General features: G+C 40.1%; 1 protein-coding gene across 2 annotated transcripts in view; it reads right to left on the reverse strand.

Annotated features, from left to right (window-relative positions):
- The window catches only part of PLCB1 (phospholipase C beta 1), a 688,569-nt gene that overhangs the window by 86,142 nt on the left and 581,586 nt on the right, over window positions 1–20,841 (reverse strand). For both annotated transcript variants that reach the window (XM_066234441.1, XM_066234442.1), the window contains exons 28-31: window positions 3,588–3,664; window positions 3,393–3,482; window positions 2,887–2,944; window positions 1,435–1,521 (exon numbers count right to left, since the gene is read on the reverse strand). In XM_066234441.1, the coding sequence (XP_066090538.1) occupies window positions 1,435–1,521; window positions 2,887–2,944; window positions 3,393–3,482; window positions 3,588–3,664 (312 nt within the window). The remainder of the gene's footprint in view (window positions 1–1,434; window positions 1,522–2,886; window positions 2,945–3,392; window positions 3,483–3,587; window positions 3,665–20,841) is intronic.

A 20,841-nucleotide genomic window follows, 5' to 3' on the forward strand; every position in this document is an offset into this window, starting at 1 on the left:
AAAAATAATTAAAATTAAAAAATGAAGGCAATAGAACCACTACAAATTTATAACAACACTTCAGATCACTTTCGAAGGGGCCAAAAAAAGAAATTTTAAAATTGGCTATAAATATGGTTAAGTAGCACGCATTGTTAAGTAGCACATCCAACTGCTAGCTTTCTTCTATTTCTCTGATAAGAAAACAGCTTAGTTCAGACAGTTGGATTTGAGGAGAAGCTGGACTCTACCCTTTAAAGTGAGTCTTCATTAATCCAAGCCAATCAGGAAAATAACACTCTTATGCGCATGATTGGATTTGGAATGGGTTCATGACATGACTCAAGATAATGAGGGGAAGTCTAATGGGAAGATTTAGGGAGGTTTCCCCAATCCTAGAAAGGCCAAAGACATTTCTTTCTATGATTTTGAATAATTTTATGTAGGATTGTGGTGCATAGAACAACATCTTGAAGTAATTATTAATGCTTGGATTTTTATTACTGCTTCAGAATCTATACTGCCTAGCCCAAATCTTTAGGAGTCAAAAATATTAAATGAACATCACAGGTAATAATATGAAAAGAGGAGCAGAAAAAAAACCCACAAAAATATATTTAGAATTAACTGCAAGAAATCAATAAGAAGTGAATAGACTATAGAATAAAACAAAACTAATACTTTTAAGCTTTGCAGATTTAAAAAGTACTTTCATGAAATATCAGTACCTTTTAAAGTAGATATTTTAAACTGAATATTAAAAACCAGAAAAACTGAAAACCCTATCTTTCACAAACAGAAAAATCTTCCGTGATGAATGAAAATGGGTGGAATGATCTAAAACTAAGATGCTGTTTACCAACTTAAAATATTTAGTTTATAGATATTCAGTTTATTTAAAGTTAATATTCATGAAACACTGATTTTGATCAAACAATAAGCATAAGTAATTTTAAAGTAGATCTCCAATAAACTGTTATTCCAGGGGAAAAGAAAGTCTTGTTTTTTTTTCTGGTTATGAGAATATTTTTAGATAAAAACCAGGGTGATATTGGTACAAGACATCCTCTGCTGGATAGAGTGTGCCATTACAATATTACACCAGCTATTTAAAGGTGAAGAGGCTTTGCTAATTTCTCTTATTTCTCTATCTTGGCAGGAAAGAGTGGTTGGGGAGCTTTAAGAATACTTATGCCTGAACCACACCCCAGACCAATTAAAACCAAATCTCTGCAGCCAGGCTCTGTGCACCTGCAGTTCTTAAACCTCACCTGTCGACAATAAAAGCTGAGTATTGCTAAAAAAAATTTTTTTACCATCCGTGAGAAAGAGACATAAATTCCCCATGGGAGATGTGATCTGAGATGATGTGCAAGGCGTATGAACTAGGGAGGTCTTATTCTAATTGAATGGAAAGAAAACGAAGTTATTGTGTTAATATTCAGGTCAGTTTACCTTGGGCTTTTCGTCCAGGATCTGCTGACGTATCTCCTTGTGTTTCTCTACGAGTTTTTCTTGCCGTTTACTTTGGGCCTCTTCTAACTATAAGAGAGTTACAGAGAAAGTCATGGTCATCTGAAGGTTCAAGGAAGTGTTTTCAGAAAACATTAAAAGTTGTTCAGATCCATGGCATATATTTAATTATTTCATACCCTGATCAAGAACTGCCCTTATAGGTGTAGGACTCTGTTGGTAAGTATTGGAGCTGGGTGACAGGGGCACAGGAATGAAGGTGGGGGTGATCAACAGATTGTACTCTTTGTGCATTTCTGTTAATATTTGAAATTTTTCATAATAACATTTTTCTGTTAATTTGGAAAAATGTAATGGCCTCTACCACTGCTGTCAATAAACGGTTCTTTGGGGGAATCTCCCATTGACATCATGTTTCTGGGCTTCTCACTTGGAAGTGATTCTTCACATCTATCTTTAAGTGAAGGCTTTTTATATACAGGTTTGCGATTCAACTTGCAGAGACAGTGATCACGGAGTGCCTGCTCTGTGAAGCGGGCCTTAGCAGTGCTGGTGAATAGATACAACAAGGTGTCCTGTTTCCCTACTGGGGTGCACACTGTGCTTGCCAAGCGTTCACACATAGTTTGCAAAGGAATGAGGGATTAACTGTGTTAAAAAGGAACACCAGGCCCTGGCCGGTTGGCTCAGCAGTAGAGCATCGGCCTGGCGTGCGGGGGACCTGGGTTCGATTCCCCGCCAGGGCACATAGGAGAAGCGCCCATTTGCTTCTCCACGCCCCCCTCCTTCCTCTCTGTCTCTCTCTTCCCCTCACACAGCCGAGGCTCCATTGGAGCAAAGATGGCCCGGGCGCTGGGGATGGCTCCTTGGCCTCTGCCCCAGGCGCTGAAGTGGCTCTGATTGCGACAGAGCGACGCCCCGGAGGGGCAGAGCATCACCCCCTGGTGGGCAGAGCGTCACCCCTGGTGGGCGTGCCGGGTGGATCCTGGTCGGGCGCATGCGGGAGTCTGTCTGACTGTCTCTCCCCGTTTCCAGCTTCAGAAAAATACAAAAAAAAAAAAAGGAACACCAATCCCAAAATGGAGTCACTTTCACTAAGCCCCACCAAGACTTAGTACTTCATTACATGAAGTTTCAGCCTCTCCCACGAGGGAGTTTTAAGCCAGGCAGCTTGGAATGTCAACCTTAGTGAAGTCATCAGCCTGATAAAAACCCCTGCTTCCCCCTCAGCCAAGGTGCCTGGCCTGTATTAATTCACTCTTTAACTTCCTTGTCCCACCCTCTCTCTGTCTGTATTAAAGCTCCCACTTTGCACATCTCCTCAGAGCAACGCTCTGTGTAGTAGATGGGATGCTGCCTGATTCATGAATAAAGCAGCCACTTAGATATTTCCATTCCCACAGTTGAACTTCTGTTTTTGAACAACCAACATACCCTCTTGATGTACTGCACCACCTCCTGGATGTATGACCGGATCATCTCTGTCTTTTCTCTAAAAGAAAACAAGTAGATCATTAGATGGACAAACATGGCATCCAATAACCTTGAGAATCTAGGATTCCCAGGTGAAGGTTTACAGAACTCTCAACATTCTTATTACCGCTGCAAGGAAGGTAGGTACAAGGCACCAGCTCTGGACAGAGGTCAGGATCCACCCAAGGGCAAACTTCGTTCTCACTAACTGCTGGAAAGGCTGCCGGACATTACTAGAAGTATTTAGCTTTTATAAGGGACACTTTTTATTCAGTCTTTATCTAATAGGTCCTTTTCTGAACTGCTCTTTGAGTTTCAGGTTGAAAACATTCCAAAAGGGACCTTTTGAAAGGTTAATTAGAGGAGAAATTACACAGGTGGATCTTTAGGGTTAAGAAGCTGTTACTCTGATACAGAATAAAATAATCCCCAGGTGAAAGGTAGAGGAGAAGGGTCTCCCTCCTTACTCTTCCATCTGGCTTTTGTCTTTGGATTTAGCTTCTGTTATCTTCTCCTGTCTCTTTTTATCCATTTTCTTCTTCAATTCCTTCTTCTCTCTGAAGTCAACGTAGAAATAAAAGGGGAAAAAGGCGAATCAAATGGCAGTTTGTGTTTAATACACTCATGTACCCATGTTGACTGTAATGAGAAAGGAGGCTTACTTCTCACAGAGTTCTCTGAGCTTCTTTAGCTGATTGTTCTGACATTCTTCAGCGACATCCGTCAGTTTTTGAATAAGCTGGGGAAAGACAAGGCCAGTTTGCTGTGTCACATTGTCACAGATAAAGCACCCTCTCCCTTTGCTCCCCCAAACAATAGTATCACATGTTAGAAAATCTCTCACTGATATTTAACAATACTTAGAATTACCAGACATCTATTACAGGCAATGAGGACATGATTTAAAACCATCATATTGTCTTGGTTTTAATACAAAATGCTTCTTCTTACCTCTTTTTTAATTAAACAGGATGCCTTAGATTACTCTGCTGGTTACTGCAGCATCACTCAAGGCAGAGATAACAAACAGGACCCAGGTTCCAATCCCCACTTTCTGACTTATTAGAAGTATGATTTAGGTCAAGAAGACTTACATTCTCTTGGTTGTAAATAAAATTATTAATGCCTTTACCTTTTGGAGGTACTATGAAACTTAAAATAGAATGAGTATGATACAAATGTGAGCTATAATTAACCATGAATCGTAATTCTTGGTTTCTAGCTATCACTCATTGTTTAATTGTTTTGTGGATCATGAGTTACCCGTCTACAAAATCGGTGATTTTGTTCTTGTGTGGGTGACTTCTAAAAGAACATGAGAAATTCTCTTTTTTACTACCATGGAGTTTTTAATATATCTCCATTAAAGCAATTATTTTATTGCCTTACATCTATTTTCTCATCAAATTAAGCTTCAAGGGGGCAGCGACTGTGTTTTCATATCCTCGGCCCTCCGCACAATGCCTAGCGCTCAGTATGTGCTCAATAAAAGCTTTTCAATTATGAGAGCACCATTTTGCCTTCCAATCCTTTCTTTTTCTTCATTCCACATGAAGAACACACACAACCTTCTCCATTGCTCAGGCACCAAGGGACTCAACTCTTCTTCCTGGACACCAAATAGATGATGAGAGCTTCCTGTGAAACCCTGCTACTGTTCCCCAGAGATGGAGAACCTCAGATACAGCAGGGTGACTGCACCAGTTTTATAGAGCTGTAGTGACAATAGTGACAAGGCAATAGAATCCTAATGCCAGCAAACTTTCCTTGATAATTTATACATACCGGGCACAGTGTGAAAAGTTTTAAATGCACTAACTTATTCAATCCTAAGAGTTGCCCTATGAAGTTGGTGCTATTATTTTCCTTTTACATGGGAAGACATTGATACCCGGGGCTCAAGTGCCTGGCTTAGGGCCACAGAGGAAGTAGCCAGGGAGCTGGGTACAAACCCAGTCAAATCAGGCTTGGGACCTTTACCACGTCCCCATGCCATTTGATCCTTCTGATTCTAGAAACTGTTTCAAAAGATCCCCTCTTATCAAGAGAATAAAAGAAGTCACAGGAGAAATTCTCTTACAGGATTACAATAACAAGTCCACATTTACTTAACATGAACGTAAAATCAGACGCACTCATCTGTGAAGTGGATTAAATTTGAACAAATGTCCACAGGGCTTGGGCCAGCAGAAAACTTATTTGATCATTCAAAAGACATTGCCTGAACATGACTGTCACAATTAAAGAAGTCACAAAATATTACAGTGTTGCGCTATTTATCAGCTTGTCTAGGTGTTAAATACAGTGTGCAAAGACTGGAAATTTCCTGGAGGATTCCCGTGATGCCACTATTCTAGCTGAGGATGCGCACTCAGCACCACGCCTTCCCCCGGGACTCTCCTCTCCCACTCTCCGTAACCAAGGAGTCATGGAGCCTTAGCAAGGGATCCCCAACCGTGGCTGCAACATCAGGATACTGTGAGCAGCTTTTTAATAATACAGCTTCCAGGGCACATCCCCTGGCTGATGGACTCCAGATGCTAAGGGGCAGGGCCTGGGAATCAGTATGTTCAAATTGCCTCAGAGGATTTGGGCGCTTTGCCAGATTGCAGGGCTTTTGGTGGGCTGGTTGCCTTTCTACAGACTGTCACTATCAAAAGCAACGTTTTTGACATCAGTCGCATTCCCACTTCCGTTTCCATGTTTGTCTCTGTCTTTCATCTGATTCTGGGGTAATTTCTTATTTTTTTGATTCTGTCAGCAACTGCTCACATTTATTGCTTGCCTTCCACCTCCTCCTTCCACTTGATGCTCAACAACATCAACAGCCAGTCAACAACATCAACAGCCAGTCAACAACATCAACAGCCAGTCAACAACATCAACAACCAGTCAACAACATCAACAGCCAGTCAACAACATCAACAACCAGTCAACAACACCAATAGCCAGTCAACAACATCAACAGCCAGTCAACAACATCAATAGCCAGTCAACAACATCAATAGCCAGTCAACAAAGCCACTGAGCTTGAGATCGCACAGCGCTTATGCTCACTCAGGACATTTATTTTGACTTGGTTTTAGCCTCACCCAGTTGCCAGCACCACACTCCCTCAAGGTTCCACAAAAGTCCCTGTCTCCAGTGTCCCCCATCTTCCTTCCTGCCTCTCTCTCAGACCACCCGCCTTGCTCTGTACTCTTCTCAGAACTAGTGCCCACATCCCTTGCTCCCTTTGGCTAAACGATTCAGTTTAGCCACAACCCAACAAATATTTATCAAGTGCCTACTAACTCCCAGGCACTACTATCCTGGAAACTCTGAGGCGATGTCCTGGCCTTCTGATCTTGCTACTTAAAGTATGGCCCATGGCCCAGAAGCTTTGGCATCACCAGCGATCACATTAGAAATGCAAATTCTCAGACTCTATCCCAGATCAACTTGAAATCAAAACCTGTATTTTAACAAGATTCCCAGGAGATATTTATGCATATTACAGTTTGAGAAGTACTGTCTAGAATTATTAAGGATGATGGAGACAATTTAGAAGAAGCCTTCTGTTATGGACTGAATGTCTGTGTCTCCTACCCTCAAATTCATATACTGAAATGCTAACCCCCAATGTATTGATGTGAGGAGATGGGGTCTTTCATAGGTGATTAGGTCACAAAGGTGGAACCTTCCTGAGTGGAATTAGTGCTCTTATAAAAGAGATCCACTGAGCTCCTTAGCCCCTCAGCCATGTGTGCACACAGCAAGAACCAGGAGGTGGGCTCTCATGACACACCAAATTTGCAGGTGCCTTAAACTTGGACTTTCAGCCTTCAGTGGTGTAAGAAATAATTATTTGTGGTTTAAGCCACTCAGTCTCTGGTGATTTATTAGCGCAGCCTGAACCAGGACACCTTTCTCAAGTTCCCTCCTCTCTGCCTCAAAACACCTTGGGACCTTTCCTTGCATTCTCTTCATTACCCTAAACTCAGCTTCCCCACTGTGACACAGAGAGCTTCCCTTCTGGGTTTGTGGAGGGAAAACACACGTGCAAGCCTTCACAGATCACGTCATAGGTTCTTAACTTGGGTTCCCTCCTTTTCCCTCCCAGTGAAAGGTTCTTTCCTGTGGTTTCCACCCTGTCTCCTTCCACCTGTAGCAGGACCCAACCCACCCTTTCATTTTCTCCTCTCAAACTTCCTTCTGCATTGGCCACATTCCCTTTGTGTAGAAACACATCTCTCTTTTCCTCATCCTCCCAGAACCTTGAACCTTTGTTACATCTTCGACTTTCCTTTCCTATCTGGCCCTAAAATGGAAGACTAAGCACGTTTTCAAAGCTGCAGTGCGTCCCCCCGCCCAATATTCGTCAACCCTACAGTCTCACTTCTGCTCCAACCTCCAGAACGCACCTGGTTTTGCCTTAAGATTACAGGAACTTTTCCATTACTAAACTTATGGGCCATTTCTCAGGACTTAAGTTTTATTATTCCAGACACCTGAAAAAATTCTTAGTTCACAGCACCTTTCGGATTGCATTACTTTTCTCATGGCGCCCTTAAGCTGAAAGAAATAAAGGAATCGTTTCATTTATTTCTTAAATAATGAGGTGCAAACAACTTTGCAGTAGTACGCCGCACAACGTCCAACCGATGTTGCTCTGTTTCCTTCAAAAATGTAGAATATCCCATCATTCCACTGTGAGTTCAACATAGTGCCTCAGGGTGCCTTTGTACAGTTTAGGAATCATGACTTTGTCCTGGTGCTAGCATGCCACCTGCCAACCATTCTCATACAAAGCTCTTTTCCCTTAGTTTGTAGTATCTGCAGCAGTTACAACAGTCACACCTTGTCTGACTCTTCTAGGGATTTCCATTCATGTCAGCATCATCAGCTGCCTTTGACCAGCTCACCAGCATCCCAACATTTCAACAAGCAAGTTTAGAATTTGTCGCTCACAGAACATAAGCCATCGATTGTATTTTCCCATTAAGATTCATTGTTCAGTTCAAAAGTGAAAATTACCAATGATTTCCCTCCTGGGTACTCTTCCCATCTAATGAGTCATGGAGACTTTTTAATTTCTCCTGTCACTTGTATCTCATGGCTTTGTGTTAACAGCACTCTGGTTCAGATTTTCATTAACTGCAGTTGGGACTTGGCAAGTACTCCCTTCCCGCCTTCGGTCTCTCCATAGCTCCTTAGTCTTTTTACTCCATCTCAAGTAATCTTCCCTTTTGTATGTGCCAAATCATTGACTGGCACTCCATCTGCAGACGTGTTAGGTTCCAGTTCAAAAGTTCCTTTGTTTATCAACATTCATCATACCCATCAACGTGGCAGCATTTTGCTCTCAGAACTGTCCAGGCATATACCTGCTCCTGTACTTTGCCTCATGTTATTCTTCTACTTTATGCTATTTCCATTTGAATGGGAAACAGCACAGACAGAGAACATTCCCATGATCTCAGAAAGTTCCATTGGGTTGTGCTGCTGTAATTGCTTCTGAAAGAGAGTGGGCGCCGCTCCAGCCTTGTCCATGACCCTCTCCTTGCTAAACCAGCCTTGGGTGTTTTTCCTCTTTGGTTGCCCAAATAATTCTAAGCCTTGGGACCTTGATTGGCTTTTTCTATATTACTTACAGATATTTAGCTTTGTGTTACATACTTTATTATTACTCCCTAGAAGGACATTACTATTGCAAACTCTTTCTCTTAATAATTTTTGGAATTCCAGGTGCTACACAAAATAGATACTCAAAAAATACTGTGAATGAAACCTTTTAAGTTTTAAAACCACACTGCCCATGACCTTGGTGATAGCTACGGAGCATCTTGTCCTAGCCATATGCTGTCTTATCAAAAATACTTTCAAAACCAAATAACTTTTGTATTCAAGAAGCTGCATTATTGTGAAATCCAGGTATATTTTTAAATTTTATTACTTAAATTTTCTACTTGTCGATGTTTAGAGATAGAGATAGATAGAGAAAACATTGATTTGTTATTCTATTTATATATATATTATATATATACATATATATATAATATATATATGATGATGATTTTTGTTATGTGTCCTGACCATGAATTAAACTGGAAACCTTGGTGTATCAAGACAACACTCTAACCAACTGAGCTACCCAGAAGACAGGGTAGGTGTATTATTTTTTTTATAAATGTGGCTTTTCCATGCAAGTAACAAAAGTAGTACTTCCCTGGAATCTCAAAGAATATGTGTTTAAGAAAGGACAACTCTATGTTTAACAGGACACATATGTAAATGTCCTTCCACTGTGCTCAGTTCCCCTCGGTCTCCCCTACTCTCTCGTGACTCATCCCTGGAACTCTCTGCTCTTTCTAGATGTTTTCAAAGGACAATCACTCTTACTGTAATTCTTCCCCTACAGCACTGTTTCCATGTAAACTTCCTCTACTTAAGGTCTAAGAGGCAGAATGATTAATATCATGACTTTGTTAATAATATGCCACTATTGTCAGATTCACGATTAAACTGGCAATGAGATTACAGATATGCATCAATGATTTTTCTCTTTCTTACCCTAAAAAGAGAGTGTATACGATTCATCTACACTTTACTCTCCCCAACATTACTTTTCCAGGAAGATCTTCCTCTGCTTTTTGAAAACTGGCTCTGTAGTCAATGGAGTTCCCATGGGAACTGAGGTAGTTTTTATTCCCACCTTTGGGCCAGGGGAGGCATTGATACAAGTTAGATCAATCATCCCCTGACTTTGGCCAGCGGTGATTGGTCTGAAGTTGCAAGCTTATCCAATCATCAAACCCTAACAAGGCTTTCCTTGAGATTTTTCCAACCTCTCACTGGAGAAATGAAATGCAGCTTAGATGGGATCAGCGCCTATATTTTCTGAGAAGGGGAAGGCTATTTGCTGCTTTGGAAAAGAATAATAATGAAATTCAGAATGAGAGAGAGAAACAGACATGAGGAAATAAAAGGAAAAAGAGGAGGAAGATATGGGAATAAAGGGAGGGATGGAGGAAAGGATATAGAGAAAGAGAAAGAGAAAGAGAGAGAGAGAGAGAGAGCGAGCTGTAAGGTGGTTTCTGGTACCCATCTCTCAATCTTTTCCTTTCTCCCAGTTTGAACAATCAATTCTTTATTAGGTGATCTACTCTATATTTCTACTATCTACTATTCTTATCTAAATTAGTCCAACATGAGTTTATGTCAGTTGCAACCAAGAGAATCCTGACCCCCCAAAAATAAAGTAAAAAATTGTACTGTTTAACCCCCAAGTAAGATAAAGGAACCTGTGAGTTTTGAACTCTGAGATTCCATTACATAAAATGTGAATACAGGACCCAGAAGAGGAATTATTCACACAATAATTAAAATATTTTTTAACTAACTTAATATCTGTTAATAAATACACCAAAGACCTTGTCAATTATGTGTTAGCCAAGAATTCACTGGAGATAGGAAAAAAAAACAAACTAGTTTAAAATTGTTAGACAATAAAACAAGAGAGTACGTGCTAAACTGAAATGCAGTAAACAACATTTAATTTTAACATTTTAATAGATTTTTTGTTTCTGGCCCAAAGGAGTGGGCACATTTCAATAATTTTTCTTATTTATTTACTATTCACAACAAATCTCCCAGTTAAATGTTCCAAACCTTTTAAGGAATGAAAAGGAAAAGCCACAGGGGAGTATAATGTCATGTTTGTCCTAAATCCATGTTGAATTTCACTTAATTTAGTCATTTGAGGGTGAGAGAATGGTTTCGACGGAAGAAAACAGTTTCTTGACTCTAGCTCAAAAGGGATAAAAAAATATGTGGACAGAAATTAGCATTCTTGGAGTCTCTTCTAAGAAGGATAATTTTTGGAAAATGGGCAAAAAGTCAAGTATTGAATGTTCACACTGCAGACACAACTCAATCTTCCTTCTCATTCTGCTACTATCTAGAGAATATCTCTCTTTTTATTTTTATTTTTTGCTAGTCAAAGTACTCATTCTGAGTTTTCACTCTAAACGGTTTTCCTTCTACAAAGAATTTATGATGCTTCTAAACTAAGTAATAATCTATGGACTAAAGGCATTACTGACAACTTAAAAATGCGGTGGGTGTTTACACTGAGGTGTACTGTGGTCATTCAAATTGAGAAATACTTGTTCATTCATCAGCTGGTCCTTACTGAGCACCTACACCGTACTAGGCACTGTGCTAGTGAGGATGCTTCAGCCCTGAAGCTGTGAGCTGCCAGGCCCTGTCCTCCTGGACGTTCTCCAGGGCTCTCTTCTCTTTTCAGAAGAAAGAGAGACTCTTAGACAAAAGGGCAATTATCTTGATCATTTTCTGACACATTCTTTCATACTTATGAAATTGTTTTCTTTGTATTTGCATAGCCAAACAAAGTTTATAGCTTCTAATTAGAATCTAAATGCTTAAAAGATCCTTGGAATTTTATTTTTCTTGCTGGGTTAAAAAAATAAAATAAAAAATCTTACGAAGACTCCTGGTCAATGCCAGTAAATCGGTTCAGTAAATGTAAAACATTTAAAATTATTTTTCACTTTAAATCCCGGGGCCAATGTCAGCTTTTTAGCTTTCTGGGGAATATAAATGAATCAATGTAACATACTTCCTGGAATGATACTACTGGTATTCCTTTATGAGGTTATCCACTGGAAATATCTTCAAACTTTTTTTATTTTTTTACAGAGACAGAGAGAGAGTTAGAGAAAGGGATAGACAGGGACAGACAGACAGGAACGGAGAGATAAGAAGCATCAATCATTTAGTTTTTTTTTGTTGCGCGTTGCAACACCTTAGTTGTTCATTGATTGCCCTCTCATATATGTGCCTTGATTGCGGGCCTTCAGCAGACTGAGTAACCCCTTGCTCGAGCTGGCGACCTTGGGGTCTTGAACCTGAGTCCTCCGCATCCCAGTCCAACGCTCCATCCATTGCGCCACCGCCTGGTCAGGCCAAACTTTTTTTAAAAAGCAACATATTGATCAAGGGAGTTCTAGTTTTTTGTTTGTTTTTCCTCATTTTGTCAGCCTAGAGAATGCTAAGGTTTTTGCCATCTTAATTCTCTGAGCCGTGTTTCCTCATCAGTAAAATACAACATCTAAATTATCTCTTAAGTTCCTTTAATGAGTTGCAAAATTATAGTATTCTATAGCTATAAGTGTTTTTAGAATTCAATAATGGTTTAAAATATCCTGAAAATAAAAAAAGTAAGAATTCATGGCCATTAAATATTTATTTTATTGATAAAGGTAACTTTTATGATAAAGAAATTTCACTGCAAATGATTCATATACAGCTTTAAGTAAAAACTATAACAGAGCAAAGAATTATTCCTTTGTAATTATAAATGCTAATGAAGGTACTTGCAAGAGTTATTGAAAAGTCAGTGTGTTGTCACAAATGATGCAATTATAAATTTATTGATTAAAATAGAAGAAAATGAGAAAATGGTTGCATCTGATCAAGTCAAATGAGATCATTATTTCTCATCAGGTCAATTGAAGTAAACCCAAACTATTCAAATTTTAGGATAAGGCTTCATCATTCTAAAAGATGCCCATAAATAAAATAAATATCATTCACCATTCAGACGTGGGAAAGTAGCAATAATATTCAAATTGGTTGTTTTCAAATAATTACCATAGAAGACCTGGCTGAAAGAGACATGATTCGTCCCGTGGTGACTGGTACCTAAAATAGCAATAAATCATGGGGCTAATATTTCAACAGTCCATTTGGAAGCTGGACCCAGAAGAGCTGCCCATGAAGATAAATACCACAGCACATCAGCTACTTTCCCCTTTAATGCAAAACACATCATTTCTGGATCCTCCACTTGCCAGATGGAACACAATAAGTTCTATAAATCCAGAGGGCACAAACTAAATCATCTGCCTTGTGGATTCTATTTGGGAATTTTCCTTTCAGCAGAATCTCTTCTGTTCCCTAAACTTCTTTAAGTTGACACAAGTCAAAACTGTTATTCTCTGCCTTTTGGGATGATCTGTTTACTGAACTTCTCTCCCCCCCCCAATCTTACTTAGTCACCAATTAGCACATGAAAATATATTAAGATTTATATTGTGCACATACACAAAAGAAAAACCCAAGATGAAATGTTTATTGCTTTAAGCTGAAATCCCTAATTATTATTTTGAAAGGTCTGAGAGTTGGATCATTTCCGTAGTTTACGATTAAAGTGAAACCAGCATTACAGTCAGAGGAAAACTTTGCAAGCATTTCTGTATAAACTTTTTATTTTAGAAATGAGAATGCAGCCTGACCAGGTGGTGGTGCAGTGGATAGAGTGTCGGACTGAAATGCAGAGGACCCAGGTTCGAGACTCCAAGGTCGCCAGCTTGATTGCGGGCTCGTCTGGTTTGAGCAAAAAGCTCACCAGCTTAGACCCAAGGTTGCTGGCTCAAGCAAGGGGTCACTCAGTCTGCTGAAGGCCCGTGGTCAAGGCACATATGAAAAAGCAATCAATGAACAACTTAGGTGTCTCAATGAGAAACAGATGATTGATGCTTCTCATCTCTCTCTGTTCCTATCTGTCCCTATCTATCCCTCTCTCTGACTCTCTCTCTCTCTCTGTCCCTGTAAAAAAAAAAAAAAAAAAAAAAATAGAAATGAGAATGCAGAGACTCAAGGGGTGAAATATTTTAGCTAAAGCTACATAACTACAAATGGGAATCATGCCTCCTCACTCTAAATCCTTTGGTAAAGAATAATGAGTATGTTCTAGGCCAGGGGTCCCCAAACTACGGTCCGCGGGCCGCATGCGGCCCCCTGAGGCCATTTATCCGGCCCCCACCGCACTTCTGGAAGGGGCACCTCTTTCATTGGTGGTCAGTGAGAGGAGCATAGTCCCCATTGAAATACTGGTCAGTTTGTTGATTTAAATTTACTTGTTCTTTATTTTAAATATTGTATTTGTTTCCGTTTTGTTTTTTTACTTTAAAATAAGATATGTGCAGTGTGCATAGGGATTTGTTCATAGTTTTTTTTATAGTCCGGCCCTCCAACAGTCTGAGGGACAGTGAACTGGCCCCCTGTGTAAAAAGTTTGGGGACCCCTGTTCTGGGCACTCTATTAAGTTTCCATAAGTGGCTTAATTGTATCTCACATCTTAATGATGAGGGCTATATGTAGATTTTTAAAAGAAGGGGGGAGCTAATTCTCCATCGCTCTCTGTATCTACATCCATTGCAATGTGACTCACAGCTCCTCTATACAAGAGACTCTATGTCCTTATCTCTTAGGTCTGGGCAAGTCTCATGACTTGTTTTGGCCAAAGAAGGAAGAAGAAACAAAACCTCTTAAGAGTCTTTGTCCTCTTCTTCTTGCTCTCAATTGGATGCCTTTCTATATCCCACACGAACAGCCCAGGCTAGCGTGATGCACAATGAGAAATGTGGACCAGTCATTGGTGTTAACCCAGCTATGGTCAGCCAACCTCCAGAAGCAGAGCCCCTAGGTGATTGGCAGCTGAACCAAAGATGCATAACTGAGCCCAGCCAAAACCAGAAGAAACTTCAATTGCTATATACAGAATCATGAGCAAAGCAAATGTTTGCTGTTTGAAACCAATACATTTTCGGGTGTTTGTTATGCAACAAAGCTAGCTGATAAAAGAGAAACATAAAGTAGGCCTAAGCATATAACTTGTACTCTTCACCACTGGAAACCCCTTGGCAGGGACCACATTTAGGTTTGGTCCACACAGAATCCCTCCACCAGTATGAGGACCATAGTAGATCTTCAATTTTAAATGGGTGAGCGAGTGATTATATAAGCATACTTTATACTCTCTAACTTGCCCAACATCTTAAAATAATAAAAAAAAAGATACAGTATGAAATCCATGGGTAAAAGAACAGGAGACAATCTAAGAGAAATATAGGCAATGGATGTGAACAGCCAGTTTGTGGAAAAATGAATACAAATCACCAATAAACATATATAAATATGTTTATTTTTGCTCATAATTAAAGCAATAGAATTCAAAATTAACATCATATTAAGTATATGGTACCATTTCTAACTATATATATTATATGTAATATATATATAATCTATGTAATATATTATGTTATATTATATATAACAGAATATATTTAATTTGTCATATATGAATACATGTAAATATATATAGCTAGAAATACATGTATATGTATACATTTGTATATATGGGTTGGGCAAGAGTAGGTTTGCAGTTGTTTGTATAGAAAATAAACTAATAATTAATAAATAAGAATAAAGTACGTTTCATGTACTTACAACTATAAACTTACTTTTGTCAACCCCTGTGTACATATGTAAATATATATGTATACATATGTACATGTATGTATATATACACACACACACACACATACACACGAAAAGATAACTATTGACTCCATTAGGGTTACCCAGTGATGATCAGGATAACCAACCAATAAGAATACATCCTGAGAATTATTTCATTCCTTATTTCACTACTTTCATTTATTGATCATTTCTTCCTTGGCAGAGAATGTAAAGTTTTGAGGGAAGCTGTATCATTTATTCCTCCAGAGAAATGAGCCCATGTCAAAATCAGACTATTGGAGGAAGACAGCGCACCCCACCTCAACCACAGCAGAGATACTTCCCAGTGCTACAATTACGCCTGGTACTTATACTTCAGCTGGGCAACCACAGAAGGAGGAAGTACAAGGTTGGCTCCCAGACAGGCAGCAATAGCAAAGGGTCTGGCAGAAATCATCAAAAGGAAGGAAATGAGCCCCTTCAGGCTATATGTAGCAGGATGTCAAAAATACAATACACATTTATACTGGAACTCAAGATTCCCTAGCCAATTCATGCATTGTGTGTGTGTGTATATACAGACATACATTACATACATACATATATATAAAAGCTTGCAGTTAAAACAATGTTTTGTGTATAATATTCCTACTTTTAGTTTCATGAGGTGAGGGTTATTCTTATCTTCAATGGACAAATGAGGAAACATAGCTACTTGGTGGGGGAGCAGTGGCCAGAAATGATGAGATTTGCCACAAAACCTGCACTCCTCATCACTCACATCCTGATGGGTCATCTCTTCACAGCTGATCAATATTCACCCAGAGTGCCACTGTGCGCCTTGGGGGCTGGTAGGGAAAGGTGAACTCAGGTGCACGTGCACTCATGTTGGTTTGGGGCCCACGATGATTGCTGGTGGGACAGGCAGGAGGACGTCTAAGAATACGGGGCATTAAGGTCGATGTGAAGGGAGGGAGAAATGGATGGGCCTGGAACACGTGGGAGACTTAAAATCAGTAGTGGGATTCAGTAGGTCACAACAGTTCAACAAAACCGATACTTGGCCTGACCTGTGGTGGCGCAGTGGATAAAGCGTCGACCTGGAAATGCTGAGGTTGCTGGTTCGAAACCCTGGGCTTGCCTGGTCAAGGCACATATGGGAGTTGATGCTTCTAGCTCCTCCCCCACTTCTCTCTCTCTGTCTCTCCTCTCTCTCTCTCTCTCTCTCTCTCTCTCTCTCTCTCTCCCTCCCTCTCCTCTCTAAAATGAATAAATAAATAAATAAATAAAATAAAAAAAAAAGAGATACAGGCATCAAAAATTATTAAAAACACCCCCCCCCCAAACCAATACTTAATTTTTGTTGAGTTTGATGAACCGGTTGTTAACATGGCACTTGTAATCAGGGTTCTCTCTAAGGTGAGCACCTGGGCAGCCGCCCAATGTGAAAATCACAAATTTAAAATTCATTAATTTTTTTTTTAATGTTCATCTGCACAACAGCGCATTCTAAGTGCCTGTAGTAATGTTCATTTCATCCATAGATGCAAAACATTTGACAGAACTATGCTTGTAATATTTATTCATCTCATAAAACTCATTATACCTTTGATGAAATACTACATTTTAATTCTCTCACATTTGTTACTTCAGTAAACAAACATATAATGTAAAGAGAAAAAGTGCCAAATAACCAGGGTTGACATCTTGTATTGTTGGGGTTTTTTTTGGGTCAGGTATTATTTAATATTTTTTCATTAATATTTTAAAACTCTTTCCTATAATCTAGTTTTGTGTACCTCTTTTGTTGTTCTTATTTAAGTATTCAATACATGAAATAATAAACTACCTTTGGTATATCATTTTTTTATACTTAAAACAGTCATCAGGGCAGAGAACTGTTTGTTAAATTATTTGAATGCCACCACTGCTTAAAGTAAAAGAGAGGGGAACAGGTGGGAACAGGCAAAAACACGAGCCTCTGCACCGAGTAAAGATTGTGGTGACTGGGAGAGAAAGTGAGGACATCTCTTCTTGAAGCCACTAAGAAGAAGGAAAAAGAGAGAAGACAAAATGTCAGGCCAGGAACTGCAGAGCCTACAGAGCAACCCTGTGGCCCTCACCACAAAGTGCCCTCTCACTAGGCTGAGGGTGCTGAGCCTTGAATGAGATGTTGTGGCTAATTATGAAGAGTAATGGAGGATTCTTAAGGGGAACTCCTTAAGAATTACCTGTACTTACCAAGTCAATTTAAAATTAAAACCTGCCTTGGCTGGTTGGCTCAGTGGTAGAGCATTGGCCCAGTGTGTGGATGTCCCTGGCTCGATTCCCGGTCAGGGCACACAGGAGAAGTGATCATCTGCTTCTGTACTTCTCCTCTCCCCCCTTCTCCTCTCTCCCTTCCTTTCCCACAGCCATGGCTTGATTGGTTCGAGTGTAACAGCCTGGGCGCTGATGATAGCTCCACGGAGCCTCTGCCTCAGGCATGAAAAATAGCTCAGTTGCAGCAGGTCCCCAGATGGGCAAAGCACTGGCCCCAGACGGAGATTGCCAGATGGATCCTAGTCAGGGTGTATGAGGGAGTCTGTCTCTCTATCTCCCCTCCTCTCACTTGGAAAAAAAGAAAAAAAATTCAAACCTAACCATAATGGTATAGGCAAAACTCAGGGTCAACTTCTGGCTGTGGATGAAAACAGATAAACAAGTTGGAGCCGATCCCCCCCCCCCTGCAGCTCTTTCCTGGAACACGGTTCCTTGACGGGGGTTCAGAAATCCTTACAATACCCATGGAAAGACTTCAGGGGTGCACAAGACCTTACATGAGGTCGAGGAATTTACATCTTCATTTTCACTCACCTCCGCCTGAGAGCAATCATTTCCTTTTACTGCGAATTGAGGCAAAGAGTGATTTCTATAGGACCTGTGACTTTGTCACCAGTAGATACTCATCCTGCTTGGTGATCAAGCTGTCAAGAGTCGAGAGCACGCTTTATTCCCCATTTCAGCTAACAGGGATTTTAGTCTTATTTGATTCATTTTGAGCAAATGTAAGGATCCATCACTCTAAAACTGTGCTTTTTCAACTTGAATGTGTAACAGGTCACCAGGGACTTCTATTAAAATGCAAATGTGATTTAACGGGTCTGGGTGGGACCCAAGAGGTCACACTTCTAATAAGCTCCCAGGTGATCGGGGACCACACTGGGAGGAACCCAGTTGCAGAGCTATTTGGACTTAGAACTTTAAAGATGAAGATCCTATTTGGACTTAGAACTTTAAAGATGAAGATCCTATTTGGACTTAGAATTTTAAAGATGAAGATCCTATTTGGACTTAGAACTTTAAAGATGAAGATCCTTCTTCGAACTTTAAAGGTATAAAACAATTTTTGAAGCAATAGATCCTATGATAGTTGGCATGTAATTATTTGCCTCCCATGATAATATTAACAATTACTTCTAAAAAATTCTCTTGGTATTTATCAGTGTATAGAGTTAGGCAAACTGTTTTCACACTGTGCTTTCATATGAATTTGTTGATATCTTTATTTTTCATTTATCACGTGGTACTATATCTGTAATATGTGTTCTCTGAGTGTTTGGTGACCACGTCTTCTTTATGTCTAGTGGCTGGCATAGCGTTTTGCAACTACTAACTTTTTAATGAACATTCAGCAGAGAGCTGACCGATGCATGCTTTCTCTCTAGATGCCTGCACTGTGGGTGTGGCATTTGAAATGTACAACCCTCACCCAAAACACATTTGTATTTAATTCCCAAAGCAATTTTGGAAGATAAAATATCTTCTGTTTAATTTTCCTCATCACCCAAATATTCCTTTTTACCTGAAAGCCTATTTGCTTTTTAATTACACTTCCATTGGTCTAATTTAGCCTCAAAGGTCTGTTCATAATTCAGAACCACAACCACAGAAATGACAGTTCTGCGTGCTGCTCAACAGAAAGATATGCCAGCAGAACAATTTCTGGTTGTTACAAATGGAGTTGATAGAAGTTCTGATCCATGCGTTAGCTAACAGGCATGCAGTATAAATTGTGGATGCTCCCAAACATCCATAAAATACACTTTGTTTGGTTCTAAATCCAAGGTGTTTGGGGCTTAGCCTATTTAATGAAGGCCCACACATGTGTGTCCAGAGGCACAGGGACCTTTATCTGAAATCCAAGTCTGCAATTTAAAAACTATTGAGCCTGACCAGGCTGCGGCACAGTGGATAGAGCGTCGGACTGGGATGTGGAGGACCCAGGTTCAAGACTCCGAGGTCGCCAGCTTGAGCACAGGCTCATCTGGTTTGAGCAAAGCTCACCAGCTTGGACCCAAAGTTGCTGGCTCGAGCAAGGGGTTACTTGGTCTGCTGAAGGCCCGCGGTCAAGGCACATATGAGAAAGCAATCAATGAACAACTAATGTATCACAACAAAAAACTGATGATTGATGCTTCTTATCTCTCTGTTCCTGTCTGTCTGTCCCCATCTATCCCTCTCTCTGACTCTCTGTCTCTGTAAAAAAAAAATAATAATAAAAAATAAAAAAAATAAAAACTATTGAACAGTACACTTTAAAGGAGTGAACTGCATGGTATGTGAAATAAGTCTGTAAGAAAAAAAAAGAGAAACAGTATTCCGGTCATCATAATGAAGGACTTGACTTGGCTGTGTGCTCTGTGTAGATGCGGGATCATTATGATAACCTTGGCTTGAAATCTGAATTAGTGCAGGTATCTGCATTATGTTTTTATTTTTTGTTGTTTTGTTTTTGTTTTAATTTTTTTGATTTGGGTGATATTTGTTAATAGAATCATACAGGTTTCAGGTGCACAATGCTACATCTGATTATTGCTTGCATGTTCACCACCCCAAGTCAAGTCCCCCTCCATCACCATCTATCCCCCTCTGTCCTCCTCCGTCTTCCTCACCCTCTTTCTCTCTCGTAATACCCACACTGCTTACACTATGGTTTTAAAGCAGGGGTTCTGGAGTCAAATCAAGGTTCAAATCCCAACTGTACCACTTTCCAGTTGCCAAACCTTGGGAGTCACTGCATTTCTTGGTAAGATTTTTACTCTGCCAAATGGGCTGACAATAGTACCAAACAGTCATTATTATGAGGGTTGAGTTGGACAATTCCTATGAATGGCTTAGCACAGTGTATGGCCGCATGGTGGGTGCTCACTACATGGTGCTATTTTCATTTTTATACTATTATTTTCTGGAGTACTAGAGAGGGTGTACTGGAGAAAGACAGATGGCAGTGGTTATAGCTGGGTCCCAAAGTCATTATCTACCATTAAAATTCACCGTTACCTTCTCGAGTCTGGCAAGGCAAACCCTTCCTTACACCAAACCTGACTGCTGCCCGACTGTTCTTCCACTGCTTAGAGCTCAGTGTATAAACAAGGTGCCCCATGAACAACACCACATGGAGCTTGTTGAAGATAAATCCCCGAGTCTCACATTCAGGTATGGGGCAGTGGATTTCAAAGTGTGGTCCTGGGAACGGAAGCATCGGCACCAGCACCAGCATCAGCACCACCATCAACACCAGCACCAGCACCAGCACCGCATCAACACCAGCATCAGTACCAGCATCAG

This window comes from Saccopteryx bilineata, chromosome 6 (assembly GCF_036850765.1).
Source record: "Saccopteryx bilineata isolate mSacBil1 chromosome 6, mSacBil1_pri_phased_curated, whole genome shotgun sequence".
Classification (NCBI taxonomy): Eukaryota; Metazoa; Chordata; class Mammalia; order Chiroptera; family Emballonuridae; genus Saccopteryx; species Saccopteryx bilineata.